The sequence below is a fragment of the Drosophila gunungcola genome, unplaced genomic scaffold (genome assembly GCF_025200985.1).
Source record: "Drosophila gunungcola strain Sukarami unplaced genomic scaffold, Dgunungcola_SK_2 000001F, whole genome shotgun sequence".
In the NCBI taxonomy this organism is placed as follows: Eukaryota; Metazoa; Arthropoda; class Insecta; order Diptera; family Drosophilidae; genus Drosophila; species Drosophila gunungcola.
The window spans coordinates 869026-886720 of record NW_026453197.1 but is presented as its reverse complement, the minus strand read 5'-3'; the positions used below and the strand labels follow the sequence as shown (position 1 = coordinate 886720).

At 37.6% G+C, this 17695-nt stretch overlaps 1 protein-coding gene across 1 annotated transcript; it reads left to right on the top strand.

Moving 5' to 3' along the window:
* The first annotated feature begins 13210 nt into the window (after nt 1-13210).
* LOC128261447 (serine/arginine repetitive matrix protein 2-like) lies at nt 13211-16164 on the top strand. The gene is made up of 2 exons (XM_052995158.1): nt 13211-14570; nt 15350-16164. Exons 1-2 carry the CDS (start codon nt 13370-13372, stop codon nt 16084-16086), a joined length of 1938 nt encoding a protein of 645 aa, XP_052851118.1. The 5' UTR covers nt 13211-13369; the 3' UTR covers nt 16087-16164.
* The last annotated feature ends 1531 nt before the right edge of the window (nt 16165-17695 follow it).

The window sequence follows — 17695 nt, the reverse complement described above, 5'->3', positions numbered from 1 at the left end:
GAAATACCAAATATACATCTAAATAAAGATATATACCTAAACTATAAACAAACGTATTTAATTTAAATTTGAATAACATTGTTAGTAATACTAAATCTTACCTTCTCTAATTGTCTATGTCTACGTTTTACTTACCCCTCAAAATTCGTAAATTTCAAGTATTTTAAAGTTTAATTGCGCAAAAAAAAGCAGAGTAATTACGATCAAATTATTAAATATGCATTTATACAAATGTAGAGCTAAAGAAAAACATAAGCAGTTAAAATTATTTATAAAAATTCTATATCTATATTTATCTTACTGAAAAAATTAATTTAAACCGTTTTAAGGGAACTTGTTATGTTTACATTATATTTACCTCACAATATTCGTGATACCACGCCAAGTTGAGACACTTCGAACGGGTCAATAGAATTGAGAAATTAAATTTGAGTCCAGACAGAGATCATCGAATGTTGTGATGCGCTCACACTGCCCGAAATTGATAACGGCACTTCTTTGGCTTGTCGACGGCAACATCCTCATCATCAACCGCCCCTTTTGCTCCTCCCCCCCATCATCATCATCATTGTCAGACTGAACAACTTCATCGTCGTCGTCGTCTGGCCGGAGACGCCACAAAAGGTTATCTCCATGTCAATTTATATTTGTTCGAAGGGCCATTATATTTATTGTTAATGCCCCTGTTCGCGTGTAAGCCTGCATATGTGTTTTTGTGGAGTAGTTTGCATGCTTTCCTATGAATAATAAATACGTTTTCGTAATCGTAAACGTTGCCGCTGCACTTTTGACCCTGAGCTGCTGCTGCTGTTTTAGTCGTAAAAAATTATTTTTCTAGTCATTGCAAAGCGTTTTTACACCGTAAAGAACTAACATAAATAAGGTGATAAATCAAGTCAATCCTTAAAAAAACTTAAATAGGCAAATATGAAAAGAAATATATTTTTAATTAAAAATATTTACAACAATGGTTTAAAAAATCATTATATTATATTATATTATTATATTTACATAAAGTAAATTCAATCAATGTTAAATGAATTAATTACATAATATATAATAATAAATTAATGTTAGGAAAAAATACATGTTATGTTAACCGTTTAATAACGACTTTTTAAACAGAAAATAAGTACATCAAAACAATTATTTTTTTCTTGTGTACTTGTCTGTGGTATCAGTTTTGCTGGCTGGGGTGTGAACAATTTTATTACTTCAGTGACCCCTCAACTCGAGGGTCGAATTTCGGCTAAGTCGTCGTCATAATCCATTTCATTTATATCAGGCCAGATTAGTTTAGCTCCTCGCCAAGGCCAGACTCATTTAGTTAATGTCTTAGTCCGGCTTGGGAGCCAGAAAGTATGCCTTAATTATTTGCATATCTCATAATGGACAAGGGCCGCGGGGCAGGACACTCGCAGGACACTCGCCCCAGAATTGATTGATGACTCAAGGATCGGGGTTTCAGGGCCGAAAGAGTTGAGCCGACAATTCAATTGGTTTGGGCGGCAGTCATTAATGTGATGGGCATATTAATTTCAGGCAAATTAGCCCCAAAACTGCTTGGCTGCGCTACACATAATATGGGGCAAATTAATTATTTTGAAAACTTTTCCTCCTTCCCAGTGGTTGGCTTTATAATTTATAAAAACGGACACTTCCCACCTAAAATATTGTGACCGCAAAACCCACAACCTTGCATAACTTCTATGTGGTAAACTGCACGGCATAGGAGTATTTAAAGAAGACAATTTATTTATTTGCATAATCTCTTCCTTTTTTTTTTGTTTTTGTTTATTTATAAAATTTGGCATAGTTGCGTAACAATGCAAATAATTGTTAATTATGATTATTAATTTTATTTGTTTTTTTTATATAATAGGTTTTAACTTTTCATATAATATAAATTTCTATTTATAACAGACATTTTGGACTTCTGAGGATTAGCATACTAATGAGTTTCAATTTTTAAGCACAAATCGTAATAAATTTAGTAGATGGTCCTTTTTAACAAATGTTTTGGTTTCTTGAACAAAAAGATTTATCTTTTATTCTTACTTAAATGATTAAATATTTTTATAAAATGAACATTATGCAAAAGAATGAACAACGAACAATAACAAACAAGACATGTTTGGATCAAGATCTGCTTGGGAGGCCTTTATTAAGTGATCCTAATGCCCCAGAAATGCGAAATCTTAGTTTCACTTTAACCAGGCCTGAGTCTTTGCCTATGCCTATGCCACCACCACCCACTCCATTGACCTAATGGGCATCCCATCTGCGGCTGGATTTCACTCACCTCTGCCTTTGAGCCGCTGCCTCCGTTTCCATTTTCCACCTGGAACCCGGAGCGAAGCACAAAAGCTGCCACACAATGGCCCGAATATCGAGTTCAGCTTGCATTTGGGCAATGCCACAAGCAGTAGCCTCACTTCGTGAAGAATAAGAAGGGGAGGAATGGGGAGGGGGGCTTGGGAGCGGAAGAGCGGCATCACGAAGCCAGACAATATTAATGATGCACATTGTCAAGAACTTTCACTGGCCTAGGCCACTTCCATTCGGAATGCGAATGGCACAAGGTCTGGCGCTGCCATTGGCACTGGCACTCGGCTCTATGACACTGACTCTAGCTGTGACCCAGCCACCCCAACACCCCCACTACCCACCATCAGCTCCTTAACATTACACTGAGATTATAATTTAATATTACAAAATTGGATACAAAATCCTAACTTACGTTTATACTCCTTACACCAATTCCCAAACATTAACTTTAAAAAGATTAGCTGCCAGTTTAAAGCCAATGAACAATATTCGAAATTTTGGCCGAAAAAAACTTGTTGCTATTATATTTTGTTCGCAATCATTCCAAATAAGATCCTTTTGTAACCTTCCAAAATAGCTTTAGCTCTATGAAATAAAAATAAATACATTTTTCTTTTTTAATTGATTTTATTCTTTTAACAAAATTTGTTTGCTTACAAATTTTTTCATTATAAGTATTATCAGGTGTATTAGCTCTATTACGATGCGGTGAATATTAAATCATACTAAGTATTAAGGTGTGTCAGCTGCGTAGGTCGGTGACAATGTGACAAATGTAAAAATTCGTAATATTTTTTTTATTATTTCTTTCCTACAAAATAAAAAATACCTACATTTAAAGATTGTAAAATGGTTGAGTTAAAAGCTTAAAGAGCAAGTCTGTGAAATGCTTTAAGTCGATTATTTTACCGACTTTTAGCTCAGTGTCCTCCCCACACCGCTTGACCCAGTGCAGTGTGGCCAAACCACAATGACACGCGTCGCTTCAATTGAAACCTCGGGCAGTTCGTGGACGTAAAAGAAGAAGAGCGAGCGGATTGGAGTCCGCTCCTCCAATTGAGACGCACTCTAATGGCAATAATTATGCGGCAGCAACAGCTCCACCACCAAAAAAGAAGCCAAGAAGAAGCAACAGACAGATGGAGAATAGGCCGGAGCGAGAGGGCGGGAGATGGTGCGACCGAGATAGATGGCGAGAAGTACGGGAAGCAAGGGAATCACCATTAAAAAAGACAAAAACGATGATTGAGTGTGCGTATTTTGGGTTTCAATGGTGACCCACAATGCGGGGGAGGGGGGCTGGCAATGGAAAATGGAGGGGAAATGAATAGAACGGGGAGTGAAGAAGCGGCATTTACCGCAAAGATGTCGAGAACAACGGATAATGCACTTCAAGAGCGGCTCATTGTGTCTGGCAGTTTGCTTTCGTTCCTTCCCTTTCTTTGACCCCCGCCTGTCGTCTCTTTTGTCGCCTCCTCCTCCATCTCTTTTGCCGCCCCTCCCTTTATCCCCTTCTCCCCCATAAACTCGACTAAGTTCCAATTATTTGTGCGGTCGATGCTCAACGAGCGCCTTCCAATTGCAAATGTCGGTTGTTAGAACGGGATGGAATGTGGGTGGTGGAAGAGCGCTAAAGTGCAGGATTACACGGAAAATAAATTTATCAAAACAGTTTTCTAGGTTCCCTTAATAAAAGCAAACTTTAAGTGCTGAATATTCCAATGTTAACTGATATTGACTTTTTCAAAGTATTTAAAATGCAACGCATCTAAATGCATCTAATGTTAATGATGTTGTTAGTTTATTTTATTAAGATAGACACATTTCTGAACACTATTTTTAAAATATGAGGCATTGCAAAATATTTTTAAAATGTTAGCTTTTAATTTATAATTTATGTTACAACGTATTTCGTTTTAGCAGTCTGCTTTAAAAAATTGTATTGTTAGCTCAAATATTATTTTCTTGGTGTAATAAAGCGAAGGAGAATGAGAGTTCAAAGGCGATGGCTTTAAAGTGATGTTTGGTGGGCGGGGGGTCGGGGCTGTCGTCGCCACTAGTTGTTTTACAGGAAATGGTTTTTTTTTCCTAACTGCACTTTGCTCCCCATTCAGCCGCCCCCCATTCCCCTTCCCCGCACTTTTGGTTCTTAACAAATTTATTTTTTTGCTGTTATTTTCATTGCTCCATTTCGCTGTTGTTGTTGCGGTTTTGACTTATGTGCGCGCTTAATTGTTGTTAAGAAGTGAAAATCAGCAGCAGAAGCGGCGGCGGCGACGGCGGAGAAAAGCGAAATAAATCCGGTGGAAAACCGCCGCCGCCATCAACCGATGGGGAAAATGAGGAGCGGATGGCGACAAGGGGGGCGGGGTCGATTAATGTGACTACGGTCTTGACTTAATTTTATTTTGGCTACACACAGAGATTCGGCGACCTACAATTAAACCATATAAAAACCAATTGCATTCTTTTAAATATAGTTTCTCAAAAAGGAATATACAATAGTATCTTTGAGTGACAGTTTTTATATAGCAGTTAAGTTAAACTGGAAACTTGTATGAAAGGATTGTATAAATGTTCCATACATGTATTAACAATTAATATAAAATAACCTATTTTTGACTGTGCAGGGAAAAGCATGGAAAATGCGAATTGCGGAAAAGCGCGCTCAAGAGGAAAACGGGAGGGGAAGATGAGGTGAACGAAGAGCTGAGACGGATATGGGTTGCAGGGAAGAAAAAAGAGGAAATTCTGTGCGGCTCAGCCGCAATCATTTCGACGTTTTTGCATATTTTCATGCAGTTTTCCAGTTTGCCAAATTCCGCTGCAGGCGTCGCAGTGCACACAGTGGGCCCTTGACTTTAAATGGAAAATATATTCTTTAAGGCATTGTGTAATCTTTCTGGAAAAAACTATACTATCCGTGTTTTGAAAAATAAAAGTTAATTTTATTGATTGTGTTAAGTTTTGTTTCGGAAATCAATTTAAAGAAGGAAACAAAAGGTGTCCAAATTATAAAATAAATATATAGATATGTTAACAAATAGATGAACTGTCTTCATTGTTATATTAAAGATAATTTAAGTTACTGAGATACTATTGTAATTACCTCTTAAGGTGTATGTATTCAAGATTGGTTGAAGTCAAGGTGTTAATTACTTATTAGTTCAAAAATGACAACCTGTCAAAGCGAAAAACTGAAAACCGTACTAATTAGGATCCTCAGTGTTTTTTTGTACCATTTATCATAACAAAAAGTTCCCTAGTTCATGGCACTTTCGTGGCTATCCATCAATCACCGATCGATTTGATGGCTGGCTGACGTTTCGTCCCACTGTGCGTCGTCGCTTTGTCGTTGCTTCGTTTGCTATCATCAACGCCTACGAGGATGCCAAAAAAATAAAAGTGAAAAAACTGCTGCAACTACAAAAGAAAAAGCACAGAGGGGGGCTTTGTGAAAGGGGGAGGGGATTGGTTTTGAGGATGGGAGCGAAAGAGTGGAACAAACTGCATTCATGCCATCCTCGCGAATATCCAGTTGTTGTAGTTGCTGGCAGTTGGTAGTTATGCGCCGCTTAGTCACAGCTGTGGCGTTGACAGACTGCCCCGCTCCTCCCCCCTGCTCTCCTCCTCCATTTCCGGCGAGGCCATCACCACCCCACATCACCCACCACCCACCGCTTGCATATGCATGTGCACTTGGTTCCCAAATGCACTCACGAAATTGTCCGATATAGAACTCCGATTTCATTTAACTTAAGATCTTGAAAAACTTAAACAAACTAGTCCGTCTTACAACTACTTTTCGTTTTTACTTTGAATAAATGTGAGCTAAATAACGGTTTGTTTCAAATTAGTAAAAAAAAAAAATTGCTAAAATTATATTTTATTCTTAACAAGAAGGAAAGCAAACTTCGGCAAGCCGAAGTTCATATACCCTTGCAGCTATTGCATTAATTAAATACTTTTGAAAACATTTAAATTATGATTTACTTGAGTATGTGCTAAAAAAAAACATTGAAACTATGATTATTTGCAGCTCAATTATTAGATAGTTATTTTATATATTTTTATTATTTCTATGGGAGCTATATGCTATAGACGTCCGATTTTGATAAAATTTATACCATAATTCTGAAATAATTAAACATTGCTATATGTCGAAGAACTAAACAAAAAATTAAAAAACAGAAAAGTTATAATTTTTTTCATTTATTTTTCCGATTGTTCCTATGGGAGCTATATGCTATAGTCGTCCGATTTTGATGAAATTGAAACCGTAATTCTGAAATATTAAACCATTACTATATCTCGAAGAACTAAACAAAAAATTAAAAAACAGCAAAGTTATAATTTTTTTTCATTTATTTTTCCGATTGTTCCTATGGGAGCTATATGCTATAGTCGTCCGATTTTGATGAAATTTAAACCGTAAATCGGAAATATTTTACCATTACTATATGTCGAAGAACTAAACAAAAAATTAAAAAAAAGCAAAGTTATAATTTTTTTTCATTTATTTTTCCAATTGTTCCTATGGGAGCTATATGCTATAGTCGTCCGATCCGGCTCGTTCCGACTTATATACTACCTGCAATAGAAAGACAACTTTTGGGAAAGTTTCATGCAGATAGCTTTAAAACTGAGAGACTAGTTTGCATATAAACGGACGGACAGACGGACAGACGGACAGACGGACAGACGGACAGACGGACATGGCTAGATCGACTCTCCTAGTGATGCTGATCAAGAATATATATACTTTATAGGGTCGGAAACGTCTCCTTCACTGCGTTGCAAACTTCTGACTGAAATTATAATACCCTCTGCAAGGGTATAAAAACGTCTTCTGATTTTTTTATGCAATTCCAAATCTAGAAACTATTTTGAGTTAATTAGTGACAACTTTAGATTTTCATTACCGAAGTAATGAGTTCTGAAAATAGCATTTCAGAATAAAAGTTTTAAAATTAAGCATTTTGATCACAAAATTATTTATACTTCGTATTTGTGACCAGAAATCAAGAGACCAAAAATCAAAGGAAACCGTTAATATAAAATTAACTTGTTATTAAAAAAAAATTTTTTTTCAACATTTTTTGAATGTTTCTAAGTGTTGAACTCAGCAAAAAGGACGCCAAAAAATAGTGCGCGCATATTTCTTAATCTTTTTCTTGTGCCTGTTCTGGATCTCTCCCCCCCTGCGTGTGTGCTTGTTGGTGTGCGAGTGCGAGTGTGTGCATATCCATCATGCTCAGTGAAGCGACCTCTGACCCCGCCTCTGCCCCTCGAAGACCCCCTCCCCACCCTCCTCTACCTTTGTGTTCATGCTCATGCCACGCGTCGCTGCTTTTACTTCGTCGGAACTCTATTTTGCATCTTTGCCGCTCTGCTTCTCCTTGCTCCTGCCCCCAAGTTTTTGCTGTCGCTTGAGCTCCACTTGATCTTTGACCCATTTTTTATAGCATTCTTTGAATGGGAATGCAAAATCTCCATCAGTTTGTGCACTCTCCCTTTCTCAATTTGATTTGGTTTTATCCACGAATCAACTAAAAACTCGCAGTCAGAAGAAACTAAGATAGGGAATAACTTAAAGGCGCAGATCTTAAAAGAACTAAAAAGTACTGATACCCTGGAAAATATATAAAAACCTTAATTTTAACATTTAATAACAACTGAAGAGTTTTAAAATTAAATAATAATAAAACTAATTGCTAACTAATCTCCATGTTTTCATGAAATTTAATACTATATTCTTTAAGGTATTTAGGACCTGCTTATATGCATAGTTTTTTAACAAACAAATATTTTTTATAAGTTTTTATTCAAAACGCAATTGGCTAAAAACTTAAGCATTTTTATTTGATTTACTCTAACTCAAAATCTCAAATTTACCATGTAGTCTTTCAAGCAGTAGTAGTTATACATTTTTAAAGCCTAGCCCAAATCTCCTTTTGGCCTACATTAAGACTTCCTTCTGTAAACTTAAGGCATTCAAACGCTTCTCTTTTTTTTTCCATTCTGACAATGCAAATTGCTGTGGCTGTTGTTGTTGTTGACATTCAGGAACTGCTTTAATTAAGCGCATTAATGTCACTAACTTATGGGTCGCTGTGTGTGTGTGTGGGAACGGGTCTCGGGAGAATGAATGGAAACTGACATAACTTTAAGCGTTTTGTTGATCTTTAGTTTTAAGCCTTGCTGATTCTTTTGTGGCAAAAAAAAGAGGTCGTTATTTGGGGCATGCTGAATACTGTATTCAGTTGGTAACGATGGAAATATTTGATGAAATTATAAATACTTATTTCACCATTATATTGCCTAAAATAAAATGTCAAATAATAAACAAACTTTTTTGGTCATAAATATTCTCACTAATATTAATATTTCTTAATAATAATAAAAAACTAAGAGTAAGTCATTTCTTTGAAAAAATGTTTAACTTCTAAATTATTACGAACTATTTTTATTAATGGTGACGAGCAATAATATTAAAATACAAGGAGTTTTATTTAACTTATCAACAACCATCCATTTAAATTATTTTTAGTGGTTTTAATGATTTTAATAAATGATTTTAAAAAACCTATTAAATCTCTTTTAGAAAAAATATGTGAATAATATCAAAGTGTTAAAATAATTAACAATATTATAATTAAAATAAGGTGGTTGATAAATCTATTTAAAAAGTGTATATTTCTCCATTTGTGTTGCGTAAAAGCCAAGCTTAATTTTATTTGTTCGTTGATGTGCCATGCAAATTTACGGCAATTGGCCGCTGCCGTTGACAGCCCAAGCTCCTCCACCCTCCACCCTCTGCCCCCTGCCACGCCCCCACGATCCTGTATTGACAGTGCTGTCAACGCTCGTAATCTGCTTTTATTATGAAGGCTGAAGATGCGTGCATTAAACGAAATCAAAAGCGCTGCATATTGCGTATTCTCCCTTTTCAGTAGTATATAAAGTTGTTCGTTGGCTGGAATTTGTACACAAATACACACGCCCGCTGAATGCAGGCACAGAGAAACACACTGAAGCAGAAGCAAAAGCAGATGCCAGAGCGTTAACATTTCTATGTGGCGTTATCACACAACACCTTCATGTCCTGTGCTGCTAACTTGGCTATTTTCACATAAAAAAAGTCCAAGAAAATTAGTTGTGTATAAATCAGTATTTGTAGGCTTTGAACTCCAATAGTTTATTAAACTAATTTTTTACACAATTTGTAATTTGACGGAATGGCTAAAATTAGTACCAAATACTTATTTTTAAACTATTAAATACTGGTATACCAAAATAAATTTGAATGTTTATACATATATTTAAACTTTCAAACTTTAGTTGTTGGCAAGTGGTTATTTTAGGTTATAGAAGCTCGGTTATGTCTACGTGTTTTTAAACAAAATTATATGTATTAGTTTAAAACATTTGAAACTTTTGAAGCTATAGAAAAAACAAAAAATAGGAACAGATTAAGCTTTATTTTTTTTTGAACATAACGCTTCAGCAATTAAGACTACGCTCATAAAAAAATTTACCCTAACAAAAATAAAATTAAATTTTTTTCAGATAGATACTTTATCAGAATTTCGTTAATAAACTAAACTATTTCAAGTTTATGTATTTATCTTACATTTTTATTTCCCCAGGTTTTTCAGTTTAAAATTGCATTTTCATTTCCAAACAAAAACTATATATATACATACATTATATATGTGTATGATTTGATGTGGTATATAGACAATATTCATTATAAAAAATGTTTACATGCTGAAATAAAAATTCATCCTGAATAAACATGTTACATTTTTATAAAAATTTTTAATTTTTAGAAAAAGTTGACCTCAAATGTATGCTAAGCTTCCATACGTTTGAGACACATTATTCTAAATTCTAGAAATGTTTTCCTTTCTTCAAGGTCTTTTTGCCCTAGACTTCAGAAAGAAACTTTAATTAAAAAAATGTCCCCTAGAATTTATGGTGCGTTTTGTTTTTAGGGGAAATTTTGTTATGAGTGTAAGATTATTCATTTTTTTAGAGATGGATGTCAACACTGGTTCGTATCCCATCCCCACCCCCTTGTCCAACCTCTTTTTCTCCCCCCTTCTGCACCCCTTCTTCACCTGGTCCACCTGGTCTGCGTTGCGGGCCGCCAAGTTTGTGAAATTTATGTTATTTGCGGTAGCCGTTTGCATAATTTGCGTGTTTGTATAAATGCATGTATACATGGGAATACATAATGCTATTGTGGAAGTTTTTTACAAATTTCCGAAATTCAAAAAACATTTTTACGAGTGTTAGTTCACGCGTGTGGCACACCTCTGGCCGCTGGCTGTTGGCATTTCATTTTCATTTTCACGAAAATTGTTAAAACTATGTTTGCTCTACATATACCCGTAAACGCAACAAAATATCCAAAGAAAATAAAAATAATACAAACAAAATGATCCAGAATAAAACAGGAAGGACAACAAAAAAACAACAGAATCGCAGAACTAACAATGAACAGTCAATTGAGGGAAAACTGCAGAGCACTTTTTTCATGTCTGAGCGATTTTAACTATGGCCCTGGGTGAATCGCTGAATGAGCTGCAATTAAGATATCCATGCGGTTCGTGGAAATACCATACGGGAAAATTGAAGGAAAATAGAAAATAAATATCTTATAATGGTTCAAAGCAAGGTTTAAAGCAGGGTACAATTCAAACACATTTAAACAAGCCAGAAAATCTCTAACTTATGTTATTCAAATGTTTTATTAAATTAATTCATCTTTTTAAATTTTACTACAAACAAAGTTTTCCAAGCTAAATATGTTATTTAATATTTTATTGTATTCAAATAATAAAACTTTAAATCTTTAAAAATATGTGTTTCATGAGAATATTTATATAATAAATTTATTCGCAATCGTACATTCACAGCGGAGAAATGGCACAAAAAATTCAGCTAAACTTTTCGGCAGTCGAGAGGGTAAAAGTAAACCCGAAATGCGGCTTAAATTGAGCGCGGATAAAACTTTTATTATTATGTAGAAACTCACATAATTTTTTGCGTTTTGAATTCGGTAAACTTTTGGCTTTTGTTCTACTTGACACAAAGTTTGTGTGAATAACAAAATAAATATGGAAAAAAAGAGTGAAATTTAAGTTATAACGTACTGTGAATACGAGGACATTAACGAATGTTTGCTAAGGATTTAAAACTGTTGAAATATTGAATACACCAAGGATTAAAACGGGTTTTTAGCGGGGAGATATAGGTCGACAGCCAATGACTTCCGCGACCTGGGAGCTCCCGATAGCGTGCATAATTCGAAATTGGCCGAAAACCAAGCGCAATGGTTTCCTAATTGGGTCAACAATGCAGTTTGAAATTTCTGTTAAGTGACCCCATCCCTGCGCCCTGCTGCCCTCGCATTCAACCCCTGTAATAGCTGTCGTTTTTGGCCATTGTCCTGAGCATTTTGCATGCCATTTTGGTTAATTAAATTATTTACGTCATTCACATTTGGGTTTAGTCGAACGAGCACGCAAATTATTTTATTTAGCAATTTCTGTCAAAACGATTTTAAACCATTTTTCCTAATAAATAACTGCACTGAGGTAATTTTGTAGTCATATTTGACTAATAAAAATTCAATTTCATTGCCTAAGCATGATTTCCGGGAAAAACATTTTGTCCAGGGTTAGTTAGGCTTTTTATTTTTTACATTTATTATTGCTTTAGTCTTGTAAGGTTAAGTAAATAAAAATTCGTTAAAACAAAATTAAATGAGTAATAAATGAATATTTGACCATTTTGTTTTTGTTTGTTTGGTTTACTTGCATTGATATAAAACTGTATTTATAATAACCATTATTGTTTACCAAAATTAAATATTCATACGCATTTTGTTTTTTGCAGTTATTGAAAGCCCAACTTCGGGTGTTTTTAATTCACCATTTAAATCAATTGTTCTTCTCGTTTTTATACCCTTGCAGAGGGTATTATAATTTCAGTCGGAAGTTTGAAACGCAGTGAAGGAGACATTTTCGACCCTATAAAGTATATATATTCTTTATCAGCATCACTAGAAGATTCGATCTAGCCATGTCCGTCTGTCCGTTCTATTGCAGGTAGTACATAAGTCGGAACGAGCCGGATCGGACTATAGCATATAGCTCCCATAGGAACAATCGGAAAAATAAATAAATAAAAAAAACCATTAACATATGTTACATCCAGATATTACGGGAACAATTTTATTTACAACTGTAAAATCAATAAACAATTTTCAGCTGGAACTTTGTAATTATATAGAAAGAATTAAACTGTCCCTAAATCAGATAAATAGAATATGAGCTCTCTTTTTTAGGAAATAAATCAGTATATAATTAATAATACATATGTGTGTACAATGTGCATATATATGTCGTATGAACAGTGTTAAAAATGTAAAATTTGAACTCGAAGCTGTCACTATTAAAGTAAAACCCGATTCGTAACCCCGAACTGGAACGTTTATTAAGATTCGAGCCCTGGAACCAGATCAAAGTCAAAACCGACACGGGTTTATTGATTTAAGCCGTTTCAATATTACTTAAGTAGTTTAAAAATTTGCCAATAACTCAAAACTTCAATAAATTCCCACAGTAATTATTGAAATGGGAATCCTCAGGGTATTCGCACACCCAAAATAATTCCTAAGCAGATATGGTAGAGTTGCCTTTTCACTTTTATTACAATGGTTTTCAACTGCCAAACTTACTGAAAGTTGGGCTTGTAGGCAGCAATTCATTGCCACAGACAGCTAATTGTTGGCAACCCAGAAGCAGACAAGCAATCAGGGCATCTCCAATCGAGTAGCCTTTGCCTTTGCCATTGCTCACCTGCCATTTTCCAGCATGACAGTTGTCAGAATAAATTTTTCCCCACTCATTTGGCAGCAGTGTGAGTAACGCAGCAGCAGCTCCGCAAAACCAAGATTAAAAAAAAAAAATCGTGCGAAAAGCCAAGTGTACATTTTTCGCAGTGCAAGTGAGAAGGCCTTAAGATCGCGATGCCCAAGCGTCGTCGGGAGCACAAGCGACGCAAGGAGTCCTACTCCGGCGGAGGACGAGGAGGAGGAGGAGGTGGAGAAGGAGGAGGAGGTGCCCCCAGCGTGAGGATCAGATCGCTCAAGCCCACGAATGCCTCTGAGAGCAGCGATGGGGAGGGCAGCGAGTCCAGCGCCTCTTACTCGAACTACAGCTCCTCGGGAACCTCCAGATCCTCCAGCTACACCAGCTCCAGCGGCTCCTCCAGCTCCGTCTCGACCAGCGAGGACTCCGAGGAGGAGCCGGAGGAAGCAGCCGCCGCCAAGAGGGCGAAGCGCTCGTGCTGCCACCACAGGCACCACCGACGCCACCGGCGGCACCATCACCATCACTCGCCGCCGCGCCATCACTCCCATCGCCGCCATGGGCGCCCATCCGGCCACCGCCGCCATCGCTCCGACCACGGACGCTCCTCGAAGCGTCTGTCCGGCAGGGTCAGTCGCCGAGGAGCCGCCCCCGCCACCAAGACGGCTGTGGTGGTCAATGAGGCAATGCCCTCCACCTCCGGCAGCCAACCGGCGGCCATTCAGATACCGGCCCCCATTTCGCTGCCCGTGCCGTTGCCCATTGCGGCCGAGCTCACCACCCAGCCGCAGCCCGTGCCGGCTCCAGTTCCGGCTCCTGCTCCAGCTTCAACCCCTGCTCCCGCTGCTCCGTTGGCCAAGGAGCTGCGCCTGGAGCAACAGCTCAAGTATCAGCAGCGCAAGTCACGCACGCGCTGCTCCGGCTCCCAGGCCCAAGCCCAAGCCCATGTGCAAGTCCAAGCCCAAATCCCGGCCAAGACCACCACCAAGAGCGTGGCCAATGCCGGCTCCATCTGTGCGGCGGCCACTGTGCCCATGGCCGGAGGAGCCAGACCCAGCGGCACGAAGGTGGTGCCCATTTCCAGTGCCAATTCCAATGCCAGCAAGTCGACCAGCCAGGTCAGGAACCCAGTAGCCAGTGGCTCCCATGCGAAGGCTCCGGCAAAGACCAGTCAACCCAATTCGAACGTCAGCCATGCGGACTCCAATGGCAAGTCACCGATGAGAAAGGACTCCTCCAACTCCTCCAATGCCAAGATGAGGGCATCTAACGGTGAACGACCGCGTCGCAGTTCTGCCACGCCCCCTGGTCCGGGCTCAAGGCGTCAGTGGGGGAATGGGCGGAACAATGACCACACTGGTAAGAAAATTTGTTTATTCAATTTAAATATTTTGGAATTGATTTTGGAACTGATTTTAATATCTGATAATTGAATTAAAATTTAGACCTCATTCAACATAAATAATATGCATTTTAAATAAATAGGTCCATTTTAAATCTGTTATTTTGTTCATTTATTTATGCACTTTAATATTAATTGATGCAATTTAATATGCCTTGAATTGAATATACTGATTAACTTTTTAATTTAAATATTTAATGCAAAATTTTTCAATAGTTTTAACTTTAATGCATTTAAAATAAAAAGAAAACATTTTAAAGCTTATATTTATTACATTAATTTAAATTGTTTAATATTTAATCATGCAATTTAATATGCCTTGAAGAAAATGTAATGTTTAAATGTACAATTTTGAATTCAAAAGCCACATCTTTTTTTTTACTATCCCATTTTTTGTATCAGTTTACCCTGGTAAAAGCAAAGAGCTTAATTTAAATACTTTTCGTTTTGAATTTCATCCACTCCGGTCTTATTTTCAGAATATTTAAGCGGAAACCGTATTAAACTCATAAAAAAAGTAATGAATCAAAATCAAATAGGTCCCATTTTAGATTTAAATTAAATATAATTCTTAAAGTTTTTTACATTAATTTTATAGTTTTAATATTAGACCAATCACTTTAAATTGCATTGTATTTAATGTTATGATTTTATATTTCATTTAAATATGAAATATGCAAATTTGGATTAAATAGCAAGATGATTATTATTTGTACCACACCATATTTTTTATCAGAGAACCAGTGCAAGCAGAGGCGCAATGATGTTTATGAAGAAAGAGGAGGATCCGAAGGAGAAGGATCAGGAGGAGGATCCGGAAGGGGAGGAGGAGAAAAAGGAGGAGGCGGAGATAGAGGAGGACCAAGAGGAGGTGGACCCCATGACCGTCCCGACGCCGTGGGCAACCAAACGGCCTATCGCAATGGCAAGCACGCCATCAAATTTAGCCAACCCGTGCACAGTGTGCGCCTCCACATCAAGGGACTGACCCGCCAGGTGAGCAAGGAGCACATCACCGAGATCTTCGGCCATTTTGGAGCCCTCACGGCCGTCGACTTTCCCATGGACCGCTTCCATGGACGCTATGGGCGTGGCTACGCCTTCGTCGAGTACGCCCGTCCCGAGGACTGCGCCTGCGCCATCAAGCACATGAATGGCGGCCAGATCGACGGCAAGCGGATCACGGTGTCCGCCTTCCGGGAGAGCAAGCTGAAAGATCCGTGTCGCCACTACCGCCGCTACTCGCCGGTCAACTACCGCCGTCAGCGCCAGCGTCACGGCCCGCCGTCCCGCTCTCGCTCTCGCTCTCGCTCATACTACCAGTTCCGCTCCATGTCCCGCTCCCGCTCTCGCTCGCGGTCCTTCCCACGCTCCCGCTCCCGATCCCGCTCCTCTGGCTCGCAATCCCGGTCAGGATCGCGCTACAATCGCCGCTACCGCTCGCGCACCCGTCCCGGATCACGTTCGCCTTAGGCAGGTCGCACTGTCGTCGCGAAGGACATAAAGCGACATCCAAGCAAATCCACAAATCGACCAGATGACGATTCTCAAAATAGTGATTAATCTTAATCTTAATCTCAATCTTATTAGTTTTAATATACATTATGATTGTGAAGAACAAAACGTGGGCTTAAGTTTTTATTTGGAGGGCTAAGAAAAGGGCTAAGGCGATTAGCTTCAATTTTAATGTAAAGGACAATTTAGAAGTGGCGATTTGTCAGCCAAAAGAATTTGATGATGAAGAAATGGAAGCATTATTGGTCCAGTATTAATTTCAAACGCAAAAAGATCTTGTAAAATCCATGGGAATGTCTCATTCAACTATTTCCGGACGTTTTAAAGCAGCAGGAATCATACAAAAGCTAGGGGAAACTGGGTGAAAACAGGTTAAAAGACGATTTTGCATGCTGGAAACGATGCTTTAGCTCCATAAGAAAAGGCCGTTTTGCATCGTTTTGTTACGACAAACCACAGCATTAGAAATCATATGCTAAGCACATGCTCTGTACATTTTGCTATTGAAATAAAGATATATTTATGCTAAAAAACTTATCGATTGTACCATTAAAAAATATTATCTTTTTGGTGATTTACTATGTTTCAGAGTAGTAATTCAAAATAAGTTGAAAAGCGCCATTGCTTTATGAAAATACAGCAAATGCTGGCATTTTTATACCCTTGCAGAGGGTATTATAATTTCAGTCAGAAGTTTGCAACGCAGTGAAGGAAACATTTCCGATTCTATTAAGTATATATTGTCTTGATCAGCATCAATAGGAGAGTCCATCTAGCCATGACCGTCTCTCCGTCCGTCCGTTTCTACGCAAACTTTTCCAAAAGTTTTCTTTCTATTTCAGGTAGTGCATAAGTCGGAATGAACCGGATAGGACGACTATAGCATATAGCTCCCATAGGAACAATCGGAAAAATAAATAAAAAAAAATTATAACTTTACTGTTTTTATTTAATTTTATTTTTTTAGATCTTCGACATATAATAATGGTTACATTTTTCAGAATTACGGTTTAAATTTCATCAAAATCTATATCATATAGCTCCCATAAAAGCAATAAAAATATATAAATTTTTTTTTTTAATATAATTTTTCTATTCTATAATTTTATTAATAATTTGACAGTTCAGAATTACGCTTTTAATTTTATTTAAATCGGAAAACGATATCATATAGCTGCCAAAGGAACTATCGAATAATTGAGCTGCAAATCATAGCTTGAACGTTTTTAAACATATACGAAAGTAAATCAAAATTTGAATGTTTTGAAAAATATTTAGTTTTTGCAATAGCGGCAAGGGTATATGAACTTCGGCTTGCCGAAGTTTGATTCCTTTCTTGTTTCTATTGATTTTCTGCTGCCCAATTGGAGGCCTTTCTGTTTGGAGCTTTATCGCCGCTTGCATAATGCAGCAATTCCAATTAGTTTTGCCAACTAAATTTCAATTACATTTCAAACACACTCGCACATGGGTAGTTCGAAATGCCATGCCAATGAAGTTGGCTAAGAGATGATTACGGCCCACAAAGTGTTGCATAGTTTGCCGAGCACGTTTTTGGCACAACATA

Bases quoted from the DNA above. Each gene is read 5' to 3' on its own strand.
- LOC128261447 (XM_052995158.1), top strand. From the start codon at position 13,370: ATGCCCAAGCGTCGTCGGGAGCACAAGCGACGCAAGGAGTCCTACTCC. The intron at 14,571-15,349 runs GTAAGAAAATTT...ATTTTTTATCAG, and splicing joins GCGGAACAATGACCACACTG to AGAACCAGTGCAAGCAGAGG.